We start from the raw sequence: 17,179 nt of genomic DNA, 5'->3' as shown, positions 1-17,179 counted from the left end.
CTCGGAAAACACGTCCGAGAAATCAGAGAGAAATGATGGCACCGTTTTAGTAGACACCTCTGCAAAAGTCGCTGTGAGACAATTCTCTCTACAAAAGTCACTCCACTCATTTATTTGCCTTCCTTGCCAATCAATAGTGGGGTTATGTCTAGTGAGCCAGGGTAACCCCAAAACTAGAGGAGACGGCAATCCGTTAAGGACAAAACAAGATATATCCTCCACATGAGTGTCACCTACAGCTAGCCGGATATTGTGAACAATGCCTTTCAGAGATCTCTGTGAGAGTGGAGCAGAGTCAATAGCAAAAACAGGTATATCTTTATCTAATGTGCAAACCTGAAAACCATGCATGGCTACAAATTGAGTGTCAATAAGATTGACGGCCGCTCCACTATCGACAAAAATCTCACAAGAAATGACTTTGCTCTCTAGCGCCACCCTGGCAGACAGGAGAAAACGGGAACTGCAGGTCAGAGGAAAAGCATCAAATCCTACATCAACTTTGCCCAAAGTAGCAGATGAAGCAGAACTTGATGATTTACCTTTTGAGATTTTTCTCTTATTATCGCTCTTAGTACGGTTCAAAAATCTCCTAGATGGACAAACATTTGCCAAATGACCTATGCCCCCACAACAAAAACAGACCATACTCTGAGGACTAAATCCTCTTTTATCAGGGGCAAGTCGAGCTAGCTGCATGGGCTCCTCCTCAGAGGGGAGCGAGACAGGATGAGGCCCCTGCACACTGAATGAGTCCGCACCACTTCCCCTAGACTGACAATGGCTGGACAGAGAGGTCTCGTTTCTTTCTCTTAGACGCCTGTCAAGGCGTACCGCCAATGACATGGCAGACTCTAAGGACGTTGGTCTCTCATGGAAAGCAAACGCATCTTTTAATCTCTCCGAGAGACCATGACAGAACTGACTCCGGAGTGCAGCATCATTCCAACCCGAATCAGCTGCCCATCTCCGAAATTCAGAACAATAAAGCTCCGCAGACCGTTTGTTCTGGCATAAAACACGTAGGTTAGATTCGGCCAGAGCAACACGATCCGGGTCATCATAAATCTGCCCCAGGGCCACAAAAAATCCCTCCACGGATCGAAGGGAGGGATCCCCTGATGGCAGCGAAAAAGCCCAAGTCTGAGCATTACCCCTGAGCAGGGAGATGACAATCCTCACCCTCTGCTCTTGATTACCAGAAGAGTGAGGACACAAGCAAAAATTGAGTTTGCATGCCTCTCTGAAACGAACAAAATTCTCACTGCCCCCGGAGAACGTCTCCGGAAGTGAGACCTTTGGCTCGCAACAGACTCCATGAGCCGGAGCAGGGCCCAATGCTTGAAGCTGAGTCATAGATTGACGGAGATCCGCTACTTCCAAAGAAAGACCCTGCATGCGGTCAACCAGGCCAGAAAGCGGATCCATGTCAAAAAAGGACGGTTTTGGTGGATTATAATGTCACGGCTGTATGTGGGCAACAATAGTAATACACAGTACAGAGCTACTGAATGGACCCAGAACTAGGGAGGATAACGGGTGACCCCTGTCCGACCCTCAACGCTCTCCCTATTCTGCTAAAGCACATGCCCGGATCCAAATGGCGGAAAGAGGCATGCCCACGTGCCTAAGACTAATGACCACTGTAACCCCTACAATAGTGGAAGGGGCACGGCCACCAGTGCCCTACTCAGTATATGGAGGGAACCGTGGCCACCTCAGATCCAGTCAGAAAATAAACAGGAACACAACAATGTCTGCACACTTAGCTGACGGTGTTGCAGCCGCAGAGAAGACGGATCCAAGGACAGGCTGGCAATATCCGGAGTGCTAGCTGCAGCAGAACACAGGTCCAGTGAACTGATAGCTACAAGTGAAGAAACTAAAGCCAGAGCTACAACTGAAGTGAGAACTATAATCCACATCCTATCATAGGAGGAGGGGTGATATAAAGAGAGGAAAATCAAACACATGAAGGACAGCTGTGGTGAAAGAAACCAAAAGTAAACAGAGTAGTGAGAACTCCTCCCAGCTCTAGTAGTGACATCATCACAGGGGTGGAGAAACAGAGCTGTGAGAACGTCCCAAAGCTCTGGTAGTGACAACAAGCCGGATACCTTACCTGCACCTGCGGTGATGACAGAGGATCTCAGCAGCGACGCAGAACCTGAGAGCTTGGACAACCAGATCATCCGACTCAAACTCCAATTGCGAGGCCTGCGCCAGCTCGCCGCCTCCAGGATATCGTCTCCGCCACTGAGGAAAAAGAGTGTGGTTAAGGACTCAGACGTCTCTGAGCCAGAGGTAAAGGTGCCTATCCCTACTGGCCTATTCCATACACCGTCACATGCGATCCGTGACACCCGTACCCACAGAGCCGCCTGCTGTGGTTATGCCTGGGCCCATGCAGCCACCGACCATAATTACCCCTAGGCCTATGGGGCCTATACCAGTAAGGGGTCCATTCATGCTTCAGCTGCCGCCCAATACTATTGTCACGGATGGTGTTGCAGGAAACAATAAGTAACAGATAAAGATCCAACTAACTTGATCCCAAACTAAGGAACATAAGTGCTCAGCCCATGCAAAGATCTCTATGATAGATAATTGCATTCCCTCGTGCCTCGACTGTATGACACCTTAACACCCTATAATAGTGAGGGGACACAACCACCGGCACCCTACACTTAATACGGAGGGAGTTAGGGTCACCTAGGATCAAGCCAACAGGAAAACACAAATAAATGAGCAGACTTATCTGTAGAGGCAGCAGTTGCAACATCTAGCATGAGGACAATCCAGGAAGTTGTATAAACTGCAAAGTGATGCAGTATGGGAGGGGATTTAAAGGGATGCAATCAGTGCAACTAGATGACAGCTGAGAGACAGAAACTAGATGACAAAACAAAAGCAAAACAAAAGAACCTCAAGCAAGAGGTACTGAAGAACGTCTGTCAGAGCTTCTCAGATATCTGGCGGTGACAGTACCCCTCCTTCTACGAGTGGACTCTGGACACTCAGAGCCCACCTTCTCAGGATGGGACCTATGGAAAGCCCTGATGAGGCAAGTGGCCATCTTGGAGAGTTACAAAAACTCCAAAATGAGTTCCATGCCTCAGCCCATAGAAGGGAAAGATTACAGAAGAACCAGGCAACTCAAAGAGGGAGTGAGAATATTGGCAAAGGAAGGTAATTGTCGTTTATCAGACTCTAGTCTCATTTGCATTAGGTGGAGAAATTCTAAGCTACAGGCTGCCCACCATAACCAAAGACAGAAAGGCCACCTGTCAGGACATAGCATTCCTAGAAAGGATAGAGAAGTATATCAATATACAGTAAAGCAGAGATAGTACATCCCTCCAACCTGGAGAAACAAGGGAGAAAGATTGATTGTCAGAGAAAACTGCCCCTTATGCAACTTCTGGGAACTAATCTGAATCACTGTAAAAGCTGCCTTGCTGTAAATGACCTTTGCATACATTGATGACCTTTGAATCAGCTTCAGTAAAGTACTGGGAGCAGGGCCGGCCTTAGGTGTCCAGGCGCCCTGTGCGAGCTAACCTTGTGGCGCCCCCCCCCCCCCCAAAAAAAAAAAAAACACTGCTTGTTGCTGGCATCATGGCATAGGCTGGCTGACTATCCAACCAAGTAGTTACCAGCCCGCACACCCCAAAGGCCGGTGTAATGTTATACTTCCCTACTTCGTGAGATTTCCCTACCCTCGTCACTTCCAGTCGCACCGGACATGACGTGAGGAGGTGTGCAGCGCCGCGCAGGCGCACAACGACAGGTTAGGGAAGTTTCACAGCAGAGTGCGCATGCGCCAGGAGCCTCACCAGCGGTTAGGGAAGGGAAAAATTACGTACAGGCCAGTGCTTTTTCCCTACCCTAACCGCTGGTGAGGCTCCCAGCGCATGCGCAGTGTCGGCCGGTGTCCAGCTGAGAACATCCATCCGATCACCGCACCTGTGCACTGGCCCATAATTTTTCCCTACCCTAACCGCCGGCGAGGCTCCCAGCGCATGCGCACTCTGCTGTGAAATTTCCCTAACCCATCGTTGTGCGCAGTGCGCCCCCCCAATATAATAAACATTGGTGGCGCAGTGCGCCCCCCCAATATAATAAACATTGGTGGCGCAGTGCGCCCCCCCAATATAATAAACATTGGTGGTGCAGTGCGCCCCCCCAACACCCCAGTATAATAAACATTGGTGGCGCAGTGCGCCCCACCCCAATATAATAAACATTGGTGGCGCAGTGCGCCCCCCCAATATAATAAACATTGGTGGCGCAGTGCGCCCCCCCAACACCCCAGTATAATAAACATTGGTGGCGCAGTGCGCCCCCCCCAATATAATAAACATTGGTGGCGCAGTGCGCCCCCCCAATATAATAAACATTGGTGGCGCAGTGCGCCCCCCCTCAATATAATAAACATTGGTGGCGCAGTGCGCCCCCCCCCAACACCCCAGTATAATAAACATTGGTGGCGCAGTGCGCCCCCCCAGTATAATAAACATTGGTGGCGCAGTGCGCCCCCCCAACACCCCAGTATAATAAACATTGGTGGCGCAGTGCGCCCCCCCCCCCAATATAATAAACATTGGTGGCGCAGTGGGCAGTGCCAATGAGGGTTAAAAAATAATTAACTCACCTCCTCCAATTGATCGTCTTCTGTTCTTTCTTCATGACCTGTCAAAGGACCTGTGGTGACATCACTGGGCTCATCACATGATCCATCACCATGGTAATGGGTCATGTGATGAGCTCAGTGACGTCACCACAGGTCCTGAAGAAAACAGGAGACCGGCAGCTATGCGATCAACTGGAGGAGGTGAGTTAATTTTTTTAAATTATTTTTTAACCCTCACTGGCACTTCCCACTGTGCCACCAATGTTTCTTATACTGGGGTGTTGGGGGGGGGGGGCCGCACTGTGCCACCGTTTCTTATACTGGGGTGTTGGGGGGGGGGGGCCGCACTGTGCCACCGTTTCTTATACTGGGGTGTTGGGGGGGGGGGGCCGCACTGTGCCACCGTTTCTTATATTGGGGTGTTGGGGGGGCCGCACTGTGCCACCGTTTCTTATACTGGGGTGTTGGGGGGGGGGGCCGCACTGTGCCACCGTTTCTTATACTGGGGTGTTGGGGGGGGGGGCGCACTGTGCCACCAACGTTTCTTATACTGGGGGGGGGGGGGGGCGCACTGTGCCACCAACGTTTCTTATACAAATACAGGAGGCGGGTGCCGGAATCAAATAGCCGGCACCCGACCTTTGTGACAGGGAGCTGCGATCAGCGGCAGTTAACCCCTCAGGTACCGCACCTGAAGGGTTAACTCAACTGCAGCTGATCGCAGCTCCCTGTCACAGAGGTCGGGTGCCGGCTATTTGATTCCAGCACCCGCCTCCTGTATTTGTATTTCAGGTCAGTTTTTTTCATTGGTGGCGCAGTGGCCACAGCCCCTCACCTCCTCCTCCTGCCTCTTCTTATTGGCAGCGGCGGGGGCAGCAGGCAGGTCAGACAGGGGAGGGGGAGATGGAGGGGGCGCCCCGAGGGAGAACACAAGTGCAGCCTCGCCTGCCGCAGATTACATTGCGAGCTGTCGGCCGCCCAGCGCCCCTGTTACTATGGCGCCCTGTGCGGCCGCACAGCCCGCACACCCCAAAGGCCGGCCCTGACTGGGAGTTTGTTAAGAAACTTGGTCTCCTTATTTCATATCATCTCCTAATTGCACCTTATGGTGCTGGCGTCACGAACACAGGGGCCCAGCCACAAAAGCACCCTAAGCATATCCACTACCATCAAGAGCACCTCAATTTCCATCTGGCTGGTGTTCCCTGCAAAAGAGAGTGCCCCGGAGGATTTAGTGCTGTCTTTCTTATCACTGCACGCCGACCCAGGGAGTTGCAAAACCGTTAGTACGACTACTAACCCCATCAGCCCACCGTGCACTCATATACTGCCCTGCAGTCCGGTACGCTACACGCCACTGCCTAAAGTGAAGCATGGTGGTGGCAGCTTCATGCTGTGGATGTGTTTTTTAGTAGCTGGGACAAGGAGACTGGTCAGGGTTGAGGCAAAGCTGAATGGAGCAAAGTACAGCAATATTCTTAATGAGAACCTGTTCCAGAGCACTCTGGACCTCATATTGGGCCTAAGGTTCACCTTCCAACAAGACAATGACTCTAACCACACAGCCAAGACAACACAGAAGCAGCTTATGGACAACTCTGTGAATATCCTTGAGTGGCCCAACCAGAGCTTTGACCTGAACCCAATGGAACATCTCTAAAAATGGCTGATTATCAATGGTCCTCATCCAACCTGACAAAGCTTGAGAGGATTTGCAGAGAAGAATGGCATAAAATCCCCCAATCCAGGTCTGCATTATACCCAAGAAGACTGGAGCCTGGAATCACTGTCAAACATGCTTCAACTAAGTCCTGAGTAAAGGTTCTGAATACTTACAGTATGTCAAGATTTTAGTTTTTTTCATAAATTAGTTTCTCATTATGGAGTACTAAGTTCAGAATGATGGGAAAGAACTTGAACAGGAGCTGGAGCTCTGTGCAAAACACTGAAAGGCCAAAGAAGGGAGTAAAAGACCAACTAGATAGAGCACATAATCATAACCTTCTTGTGTCTTGAGGACACTCACTGCTGATGGTGGCCATTGTACAGGGATGCTTCTGTAGAACTTTTGCTACGTGGTCCCATAATTACATGTTACACCCACCCTCTGCACCCTCTACAGTGGTAAGCTGTCCCTTCCTCCCCATGTACAATATGCTATCACTAAATAGATATTAAATATTGATGACATGTCCTCAAGATAGATCATCAATATCTGATCAGTGGAGGCTCAACTCCCTCCCGCCCCTCTGATCAGTTGATTTAAGGGGTTGTAGTGCTCACACAAGTGCTGTGGTCACTTCATAGTAAACCAAGAACAGTGCCGTAAATGGTATTATTGTTGTGCTTTGTATTGCAGAACCCATACCGACCAGATATTGATGATTTACCGAGAGGATAGGTTTCAATATTTAAGTCACCCTTAAAGGGGTTGTCCAGCTTTCACAAATATGTGGACAGCCCAGTCTTCGCCGGACCAGTAAAGGGAAGCATAGTTACCTGCTCCCCACCTTTTGGTTGTGGTTCCTTTAGTTCCTAACTCTCTGGTTCCAGCTTGTCAACTCCGAGAATGGACAGGGGTCACGAGAGTCATTGCAGCCAATAACTGGCCACAGCCGTGACCCATGTGTGAAAAATGTGTGAAAGCTAGAAAATCCCTTTATGTTATGACCCAGAATATTTTTGAAAAGTATCATGAGAAAGGAAAAAAGTTACTTCTGCTATAGTCTTCCATTTCTCTCATCCTTCTGTAAGTCACGTTGATATTTTGGGTACTTTGACCAGAGCTTGTAAGAATAAAAAAACTGACACAAAAAAAAAATCAGCTATCTAAACAAAACAAATGACATCAACTCAGGCTTTTGAATTCCTGGATGGCAGCAGCAGCTTGTTAATCCAGCCTCCATCCTGGATCTCATGAAGTAAAAAGAAGGGAGGCTGGCAGTAGGACAGCACTGCCGGATTGAGGAAGCTGACGACTGACAAGCCTGTGGGAAGACAATGTATAAAGCTGCTAAATTTGTAGGTTGATGCTCAGCTACTACTTTGGATCTGTTCCTGTCGTCAGCTGAAGCTCAGTGCCCAGTCCACCCTGTGTGCAGATATGAAGTGCTGCATCCTGGTCGCCTCTCTCTTGATGAACGTGCACCTTGGCACAGCTTGGAATGCCCAGTACGCAGTGGACTGCCCAGAACGCTGCGACAGCAATGAGTGCAAGAGCACCATAAGGTGCAAGCGGACCGTGCTGGACGACTGCGGCTGCTGCAGGGTCTGTGCTGCAGCCGCTGGGGAAACTTGCTACCGGACTGTGTCTGGCATGGATGGTGTTAAATGTGGGCCTGGACTGAAATGCCATTTTTTGACAGAAGAGGATGATTTTGGAGATGAGTTTGGAATATGCAGAGGTAATAATCACATTTTAGGCAATTGCTAATGAACCAAATGTTGCATTATTTCCAGTTCTAACATTGTGTGCAATCATTTCATGGTTATAATTAATGTGAATTACTTTTGGAATCAGCTTTGTGCCCCATTAAGGGTCAAATCTGTAGGAGGAAGACATTAGCAACAACTACAGAACCGTCACCAGGTGTAGCAGAGCTGAACGTGTTATTTTGCATCTTTTATGATCTGTGACAACTGCCTGACTAGTAGGTTTACTGCAGCCCTATGTGAAACATGTTGTGACATCAAGATGGCCTATGCCTCATAGCAAACTCAGTTCTGCTACATTAATACATTTATTAGTGTCGTAAATGCAAAAAAAAAAAAAAAGAAAAAATATCACTTTCCTTGTATAGTTCTGACAGAGTTTTCAAGCAATTCTAGTATAATTATACAGTTTATTCATATATTGCCAGTGTATATAGATATAATCTGTCTCTATCTATAATCTATCTATCTATCTATCTATCCCATATTGGTCTGTCTGTATATCCATCTATATACATCTTACAAACACTCTTAATAGTCAAAAAGAACGCGGAACAGGTATAAAAGTATAACAACACATATGATGGATTACATAATAAGGTAGGACATACATGAAGAAGATGATTGCTTCTTGGATTCAGGTGCAACAGGACAATACCCACATGACAGACCGATAGATAGCTCCCCTTATATTCATTTTTGAAGTTCATTTATTTTGTGTTGAAGATCATGTGAACAGATATTCGTGTTGGTTGATTGAAAACACTTGTTTTTACCATTGCCTAACTACTGTATGAATATTTTGTATACTTTGTCTAGTTGGACCAAAAAATGTGTATACTCAAAAACTTGCAGTAATGCCATATATATTGTACAAGAGAAGATTTATAGGTAGCTATTAGGATGATAGATAGATTGATAATAGATAGATACAGTAGATAGATAGATACAGTAGATAGGTAGATGGATAGATAGATAGATAGATAGATAGATAGATAGATAGATAGATAGATAGATAGATACGGTAGATGGATAGATAGATAACAGATAGATAATAGATAGATAATAGATAGATAATAGATAGATAGACAGATAGATAAAATAATAGATAGATAAAACTTGAAAAGATGAGAAGGCAGCACACTGTATGAACAAGGGGTGCACGTCCGGCAGATATGGACCAGCACCTAGGTCCAATAAGCTAGAAGTAAAAAATAGCCAGCAGCACTCCAGGAAATCAAAGGCAAACGGTGGTTTATTAGACCCAAAGTCAAGCGACGTTTCGACAGCTTGTTGCTGTCTTTGTCAAGCATACTATGCTTGACAAAGACAGCAACAAGCTGTCGAAACGTCGCTTGACTTTGGGTCTAATAAACCACCGTTTGCCTTTGATTTCCTGGAGTGCTGCTGGCTATTTTTTACTTCTAATAGATAGATAGATAGATAGATAGATAATAAATAGATAGATAGATAGATATGAGATAGATAGATAGATAATAGATAGATATTAGATAGATAGATATTAGATAGATAGATAGATAGATAGATAGATAGATAGATAGATAGATATTAGATAGATGGATAGATAGATATTAGATAGATGGATAGATAGATATTAGATAGATATTAGATGCAGCCTTAAATAAAACACCTCCCTGTGCTTTCCAGATAAAAGCCGCACTAGACTGATATCAAAGAAGACTAGTTCCAGTCATGTAAAGCCACATAACCACAAGTCATGAATACAGAGAGCATAGAATATGATGCATGGAGCAGATGACTGGAGTGGGGTATATACGTGTATCCTATACAGGGCATATACTGATGTCCTCCACCAACATTTTAATATCAGTAGTAATAACTTACATCAGTGATCTGTAAATATCAAATACTTCTGTTTCTATCTGGGACCCAATAGCAAGCTCCTGTTAACAGATCTGGTATTCATATGATGTGTCCGCATTTAATATTGTGAATGCAGAATTGTACCTGGATGTGAATGACTATATCTCTGATTTACTATAGTATATGTTTATAAAGTATAGGTTTATAGTACAGTTATAAGCTTTATTAATGGCCGCTTGCTGATGGTTTCCAGGTAACAGCAGTTCCTCATTTTCTAAATGTAAACTGCATATTACATTTGGTGATTATAGAAATATTTCCTTCAGATTGTATTATATTATCATGATGAAGTGCAAGCTTTAATTAGAGAAAACTTATAATATAGGTATATCTGTAAAGAATAAATCAAGGCAACTGGACTTGATTTATTATTTACAGATATACCATGACCTGGATAAATGAGAACCTTCACAGACTTATAATATACCGATAGGTGTAAGACCTTGATATCTGTAACCCTGACAGCATCCCGGTGTACAGTACTCACACATTACATGAAAGTCAGACCAAGATAGCGCTGATAGATTTTAGATGGACAGATGGAAATACAGTAATGACAGAGGTGTAGCAGAGCCCGACATCTTATAGATAGATAGATATAGATAAAGGCCTCATTGAGTGGGCTGAAACGTTGCCTGGGAATAAATTGGGTCATCATTACCTTTTCACCTGATGTCGGAGTGCTGCCTCGTTTTTTAGATAGAATATTTATCACAGCCTACTGAACTACAGTTCAGAACAAATTCAGCTCTTCTGCTATATAAATACTGTACATAACAGAATAGGACCGCTCACCAATATATCTTGTTGACTGCACTGGCAAGATTTTGCTAAAAACATCTTCAGCTGGTTTACCAGTTCTCAAGACATCCTAGGCCACTTTCACATGTCAGTGTTTGGTCAGTGATTTCCATCAGTGATTGTGAGCCAAAACCAGGAGTGGAGGCTGCACAGAGGTAAGGAGGCATAACGGAAAGATTTCCACCAGTTCTGTGTTTTTGACCCACACCTGGTTTGGCTCACAATAACTGATGGAAATCACTGACAAAACACTGATACAGTATATTGTGATAGATATTAGATAGATATGAGGTAGACAGATAGCAAGATAGATAGATAGATAGATAGATAGATAGATAGATGATAGATAGATAGAAGATAGATAGATGATAGATAGATAGAAGATAGATAGATAATAGATAGATAGATAGATAGATGAATGATAGATAGATAGAAGATAGATAGATAATAGATAGATAGATAGATAGATAGATAGATAGATAGATAGATAGATAGATAGATAGATAGATGATAGATAAATAGATAGAAGATAGATAGATAATAGATAATAGATAGATAGATAGATGATAGATAGATAGATAGATAGAAGATAGATAGATAATAGATAGATAGATAGATAGATAGATAGATAGATAGATGATAGATGCAGTAGATAGATAGATAGATGATAGATAGATAGATAGATAGATAGATAATAGATAGATAGATAGATAGATAGATAGATATGAGATAAATAAACAGAAATACAGATAGATATGAAATTTTATAAAATGCTTTTCTAATAAGAAAGTGAACGCAGCCAACTATTAGACTAATGACCGCTATATTATCCGGACTAAGGAAGTACTTCAAAAGTGACATTCTAATGAGTCATTGTTTCTACGGCAGAGTCCATACGTTGTGATAGTCCTTTATATTGTGTATTTGTACAAAAGACATTTTGTATCCACTGCACATAAATACGGTAACTTTTTGTTAGTCAGGATTCTTTATTTTCACAAGCCAACTCTTTATAGAAAACGAAATGAAATATTCTGTGGGTTTAGCTGTCAGGACAGAGGTCCTGGTGACAGCCTCGGAGGATGTGAGGAATGAAGAGCTGGGCCAGATGACTAACCTGATCTTCAGTTCCAAGAAAATGAACCTTTTTAATTATTTCCATATCTCTCTTGTCCCCCTCATCTGTTCTCTTCTGAATGCAGCACATTGTTGATTCATGACACAGATAAATCTTGCCTAAATTAAGCAGCCGCTCGCCTGACGGTGATAGAATTGCATTCTCAAAGTTCTTAGACAGAAACATTGCTAAATAATATACTGTATTATAATCTAGAGTGTCTACTTACCTTCTCTCTATCTATCTATGTATCTATCATCTCTTATCTATTATCTATCTATCTATCTATCGCTATCCACTGTATCTATCACATTGTCTACAGTAATATAACTAAAATATAACCTATACCTAAATGTACAGATTACATTCATTCATTGAAACTATGATCATATCTGTAGGAATCAATCATCAGGATGTTTTGTAGTGTAAGATAAGATACAAACCCAAATCCTTCCAAGCTTGCCTAGTTATAAAGGCATGTACATAACAATATAGATTGTGAGCCCCCTGGGGACAACAAGTGACAAAAGCCTGCAAAGCTGTGCGGAATATGGAGGCACTATATAAGTGAGTACAATGAAATAACTAGGCAGTAATATCATATATGAGTCTGGGAATATTGGATGAAACACCTCTGTAATGTGTAACATCTACCACATTAGATGTTACTGAACTCTCTGAGAAACTATACTACGAAAGCCCTTCATACTAAAACGCGTATGTTGTTGTATCACCTGCCACACGGTGGAGATCCTTGTAACCTGAGTGCTCATGACTCCTCTAAACAACCTACCTGTGTGCCATTGGAACAAATTAATTTGCTACACACTGTAACACTCTTCCTTCCATCTTGCTGTATTACAGAATGTCCATATGGCACCTACGGGATGGACTGCAGAGGAACCTGCAACTGCCCGTCTGGAATATGTGATCGCGTGACAGGAAAATGCTTGAAATTTCCTTTTTTCCAACTGACCGGAACCAGACCTGCAGACAAACGAAGACCCTCTTCATCCTCTGGTATGTTCCCTGTACAATATACTGGATACTATAATATCAGATCACTTCTCATGATTTCTAACCAAGGGTGGACTGTCCATAGACCCTACAGGGAAATTTCCTGGCGGACCAATGCCCAAACGACCAGCAAAGTCCTTCTCTTGGCCACCAGCCAGATACATAAAGATCTGATGCTCTCAGCATTAATTAATGTAGGAGCATGAGATACTTATGCACCTGTCCAGTGGCCGCAGGTGCCCTCCTGAATTCATCAGTATTGCCTTCCTCAGGACGATAATACAGTTTTATACTGTGGCCCGGGTGGCACTATTGTGTGCTACACTCTGGTATTTGTTTCTGTTGAGGCGGTATTTTATTGTGCTACAGTATTGCTGGGCTCACCCTGCCCACGTGTTGGGCCTGACTACTTGTGTTGTCTTACCTTCTGTGAGTTTGGACCCACCTACAACATGGGGCTACTTTTAGGTCTTTTGTCCAGAGCCAATTTAAGTTCCCACTCCGCCCCTGTTTTTAACCTGCAGTAGCAAAATGATAACTGGAATGTGGGCTAGTTTTGCTTATAAATTTACCTTGGCAGTCCTTGAGAACCCCATTGTATCTATAGGGAAAAGTTACTTGCAGTCGGCCTGAGGCAAAACAGTCAGGTCCCTCCAAATATTTTACATAAGTAAATACTGAAAGGGTGATGAATGAATGAAGCACTACAGACCATTCAAATAGATGAGTGCTGAAAGTAAGATTGATGGCCTTTTGTAATAAAGTAGGTAAACATACTGTCTAAGGATAAGACAAAGGCCTATACCTCATCATAAATTACAGGCCTCCTACAGCAGGCACCAGTCTTGAGATATCAGTCTGTTAAATAATAAGAAGGAGGAAACAACCTTAAAGTGAATGACCACCTTTTGTCTTCATGTTGTTTTTTGATCCCATAATCCGTGCTGATTAATTTTATCATACATCTTTATAGTGGTCAAAGGTCCATTTTTTCTGATACAGAGCTCTAAGTCCTAATGCATAAATTTAGTTAAGTGATAAAATAATGTCTGCCTGTAGCTGCCACTAGAGGGAGATAAGGAGATAACCTCATAATGTTTTATTATTGAGTTTAATGTTCGAAGCAGTAAGCGCCTTTGTGTAATTAGAGACAGTGCTAATATAAAGAAAGCTCACACGCCTGTTTGATCCAGTGGAGCATTGAAGCGGCATCGCTGTAAAAGCGGGGGCTCACACACTCACGCACTTCCTAATATTACATACAGTACAGAACAAAAGTTTGGACACACCTTCTCATTCAAAGAGTTTTCTTTATTTTCATGACTATGAAGGCATCAAAACTATGAATTAACACATGTGGAATTATATACATAACAAACAAGTGTGAAACAACTGAAAATATGTCATATTCTAGGTTCTTCAAAGTAGCCACCTTTTGCTTTGATTACTGCTTTGCACACTCTTGGCATTCTCTTGATGAGCTTCAAGAGGTAGTCCCCTGAAATGGTCTTCCAACAGTCTTGAAGGAGTTCCCAGAGATGCTTAGCACTTGTTGGCCCTTTTGCCTTCACTCTGCGGTCCAGCTCACCCCAAACCATCTCGATTGGGTTCAGGTCCGGTGACTGTGGAGGCCAGGTCATCTGGCCCAGCACCCCATCACTCTCCTTCATGGTCAAATAGCCCTTACTTTCAAAGTTTTCCCAATTTTTCGGCTGACTGACTGACCTTCATTTCTTAAAGTAATGATGGCCACTCGTTTTTCTTTACTTAGCTGCTTTTTTCTTGCCATAATACAAATTCTAACAGTCTATTCAGTAGGACTATCAGCTGTGTATCCACCTGACTTCTCCTCAACGCAACTGATGGTCCCAACCCCATTTATAAGGCAAGAAATCCCACTTATTAAACCTGAAAGGGCACACCTGGGAAGTGAAAACCATTTCAGGGGACTACCTTTTGAAGCTCATCAAGAGAATGCCAAGAGTGTGCAAAGCAGTAATCAAAGCAAAAGGTGGCTACTTTGAAGAACCTAGAATATGACATATTTTCTGTTGTTTCACACTTGTTTGTTATGTATATAATTCCACATGTGTTAATTCATAGTTTTGATGCCTTCAGTGTGAATCTACAATTTTAAACTCTTTGAATGAGAAGGTGTGTCCAAACTTTTGGTCTGTACTGTACATTTTTTGAGGTCTTGAAATATCCCTTTAAAATAGTTTTTCCGGGAGTACAAGTTTGATGTCCTACATCAATATCAGATGGGTGTGGGTATGACTTCTGGCAGAGGTGAACTGGCCAGTGGGACGATGTCCAGGGGGGCGCACAAGCGCTCCTCATGGATGCTGACCAAGTAACAATCTGATGCTGTCAGAATTAATGAATGCTAAGAATATCAGGTACTTATGCACCCGGCGGGTGGTCTCAGGATCCTTCCTGAATTAAACTGTATCGCCATATATAGGATAGTAATACAGTCAAATACTGCAAAATACTGCAGAATTTAGTGTTGCTCTGTGGTATTTGGTTCTGCTTGGGGCAATATTTTGTGCTGCACTACGGTGTTGCTGGCACTGCCTACATCTGTTGTCCCTCTTACTTGTGTTGGCTCCGCCAACAACATGGGGCCACTTTAACTATATTTTCCAGGGCCACTTTAAGTTCTCAGTCCACGCCTGACTTATGATACCCCAGCCAATCAGCTGTTTGAAGTGGCTACAGCGCTCGGAAGAGCACAGCACCATATTCTGTATAGTGGCTGTCCTTGATATTGCAGCCCAGGCCCATTTACTTGAAACTGAGATATACCAAGTTCACATGATCAAGGAACGTGACATCAGTGGCCACAGCTCTCAATGGAACTCCATGGCCTTTTCAAATAACTTATCATGTTGAAGTTGGACCCCACTGTTTAGATATTGGTAACCTATCCTGAGGATAGGTCATCTCTATTTTACTCATAAAAAGAGCTCTGTAGCAGAAAAATGGAGCACAGAATTAGGATCTTTTGAGATGTGAAATAAATGGTGTTCAAGGGTGGAGAGTTATTTTAAGAACTGTGGATTCTACAGACTGGTCCACAGACTTCCGATTGGATGGTACAGCTCCGAGTCCTCTGTATTTGTGAGCCTGTTGACCCCATTTGACCAATTATTGATGCCTATGGACTCATAACTATATGTTTTCTTCCCAAGTATTATCCAAATTGCACAATCCTTTATGGGTGGTATAAGCAATTTCATTAAATTTCATTAAACTCTATTTCTTTTTTGCTCTTAGATCTTGAAATGGCTTCGGGAGATGGGCACAGCGTCAAGGATAAGGATAAAGGATCTCGATCAGGAATAAAATGGTTAAATCCCCGCTGATCACTACTTTATAATGGCGTATAAGAAGGGCCGTGTGAACATCGGACTAAGGGAGAACATAACAATACAGTGGGATTTCTTGAAGACAAAGTGGACGCGTCATTTATTCGGCTCGCCACATGACACCGATAATTTATAGCCATGGAGAGATCCTGATAGACTGTGGAAGAATTGCAGATGTACATCTTTTGTTCTGTGAAGCAAATATCTGGTCAACCATTTTTTTTTTGTAAATGTGTAGTTATATAAACTTTTTATTTTGGATCATTTTCAGTCATCTGGTATATCTAATGCGGTTTACATGTGTATTTAAATAAATGCTTTGTAGAATAAACTTGCTTTTGCCGTCATTTCTCATTTCTGTAGTGAACATGATTATAAGGCAGGCCCGAACCATTTTACGGTCTACAGTACATCTAGATAGAATCCTCAGAAAAAAATCAGCAACTTTATACTTTATACAGTACTGGGCCCTATGATCTTGTAGAAGGCTTGAACGGTAAAATATCAATTTTTGCAGATGACACTAAACTGTGTAAAGTAATTGACACGGAAGAGGACAGTATACTGTATATACTTGTATATACTACAGAGGACAGTATACTGTATATATATACTACAGAGGACAGTATACAGCTACAGAGGGATCTGGATAGATTGGAGGCTTGGGCAGAGAAGTGGCAGATGAGGTTTAACACTGACAAATGTAAGGTTATGCACATGGGAAGGAATAATGCAAGTCACCCGTACATACTAAATGGTAAAACACTGGGTAACACTGATATGGAAAAGGACATAGGAATTTTAGTGAACAGCAAACTAAGCTGCAAAAACCAGTGTCAGGCAGCTGCTGCCAAGGCCAATAAGATAATGGGTTGCATCAAAAGGGGAATAGATGCCCGTGAT

The 17,179-nt window shown here is 43.4% G+C and overlaps 1 protein-coding gene across 1 annotated transcript; it reads left to right on the top strand.

Moving 5' to 3' along the window:
• Positions 1–7,564: 7,564 nt before the first annotated feature.
• On the top strand, positions 7,565–16,607 carry ESM1 (endothelial cell specific molecule 1). Its single transcript, XM_040421241.1, has 3 exons — positions 7,565–8,037; positions 12,753–12,908; positions 16,185–16,607. The coding sequence occupies exons 1-3, from the start codon at positions 7,737–7,739 to the stop codon at positions 16,271–16,273; spliced, it is 546 nt and encodes a 181-aa protein (XP_040277175.1). The 5' UTR covers positions 7,565–7,736; the 3' UTR covers positions 16,274–16,607.
• The last annotated feature ends 572 nt before the right edge of the window (positions 16,608–17,179 follow it).

Source organism: Bufo bufo, chromosome 2, assembly GCF_905171765.1.
Source record: "Bufo bufo chromosome 2, aBufBuf1.1, whole genome shotgun sequence".
Classification (NCBI taxonomy): domain Eukaryota; kingdom Metazoa; phylum Chordata; class Amphibia; order Anura; family Bufonidae; genus Bufo; species Bufo bufo.
Note: the sequence above shows the minus strand (reverse complement) of the source record. Positions and strands in the feature narration are given on the sequence as shown.

Bases quoted from the DNA above. Each gene is read 5' to 3' on its own strand.
- ESM1 (XM_040421241.1), top strand. From the start codon at position 7,737: ATGAAGTGCTGCATCCTGGTCGCCTCTCTCTTGATGAACGTGCACCTT. The intron at 8,038-12,752 runs GTAATAATCACA...GCTGTATTACAG, and splicing joins TGAGTTTGGAATATGCAGAG to AATGTCCATATGGCACCTAC. The intron at 12,909-16,184 runs GTATGTTCCCTG...TTTTGCTCTTAG, and splicing joins AAGACCCTCTTCATCCTCTG to ATCTTGAAATGGCTTCGGGA.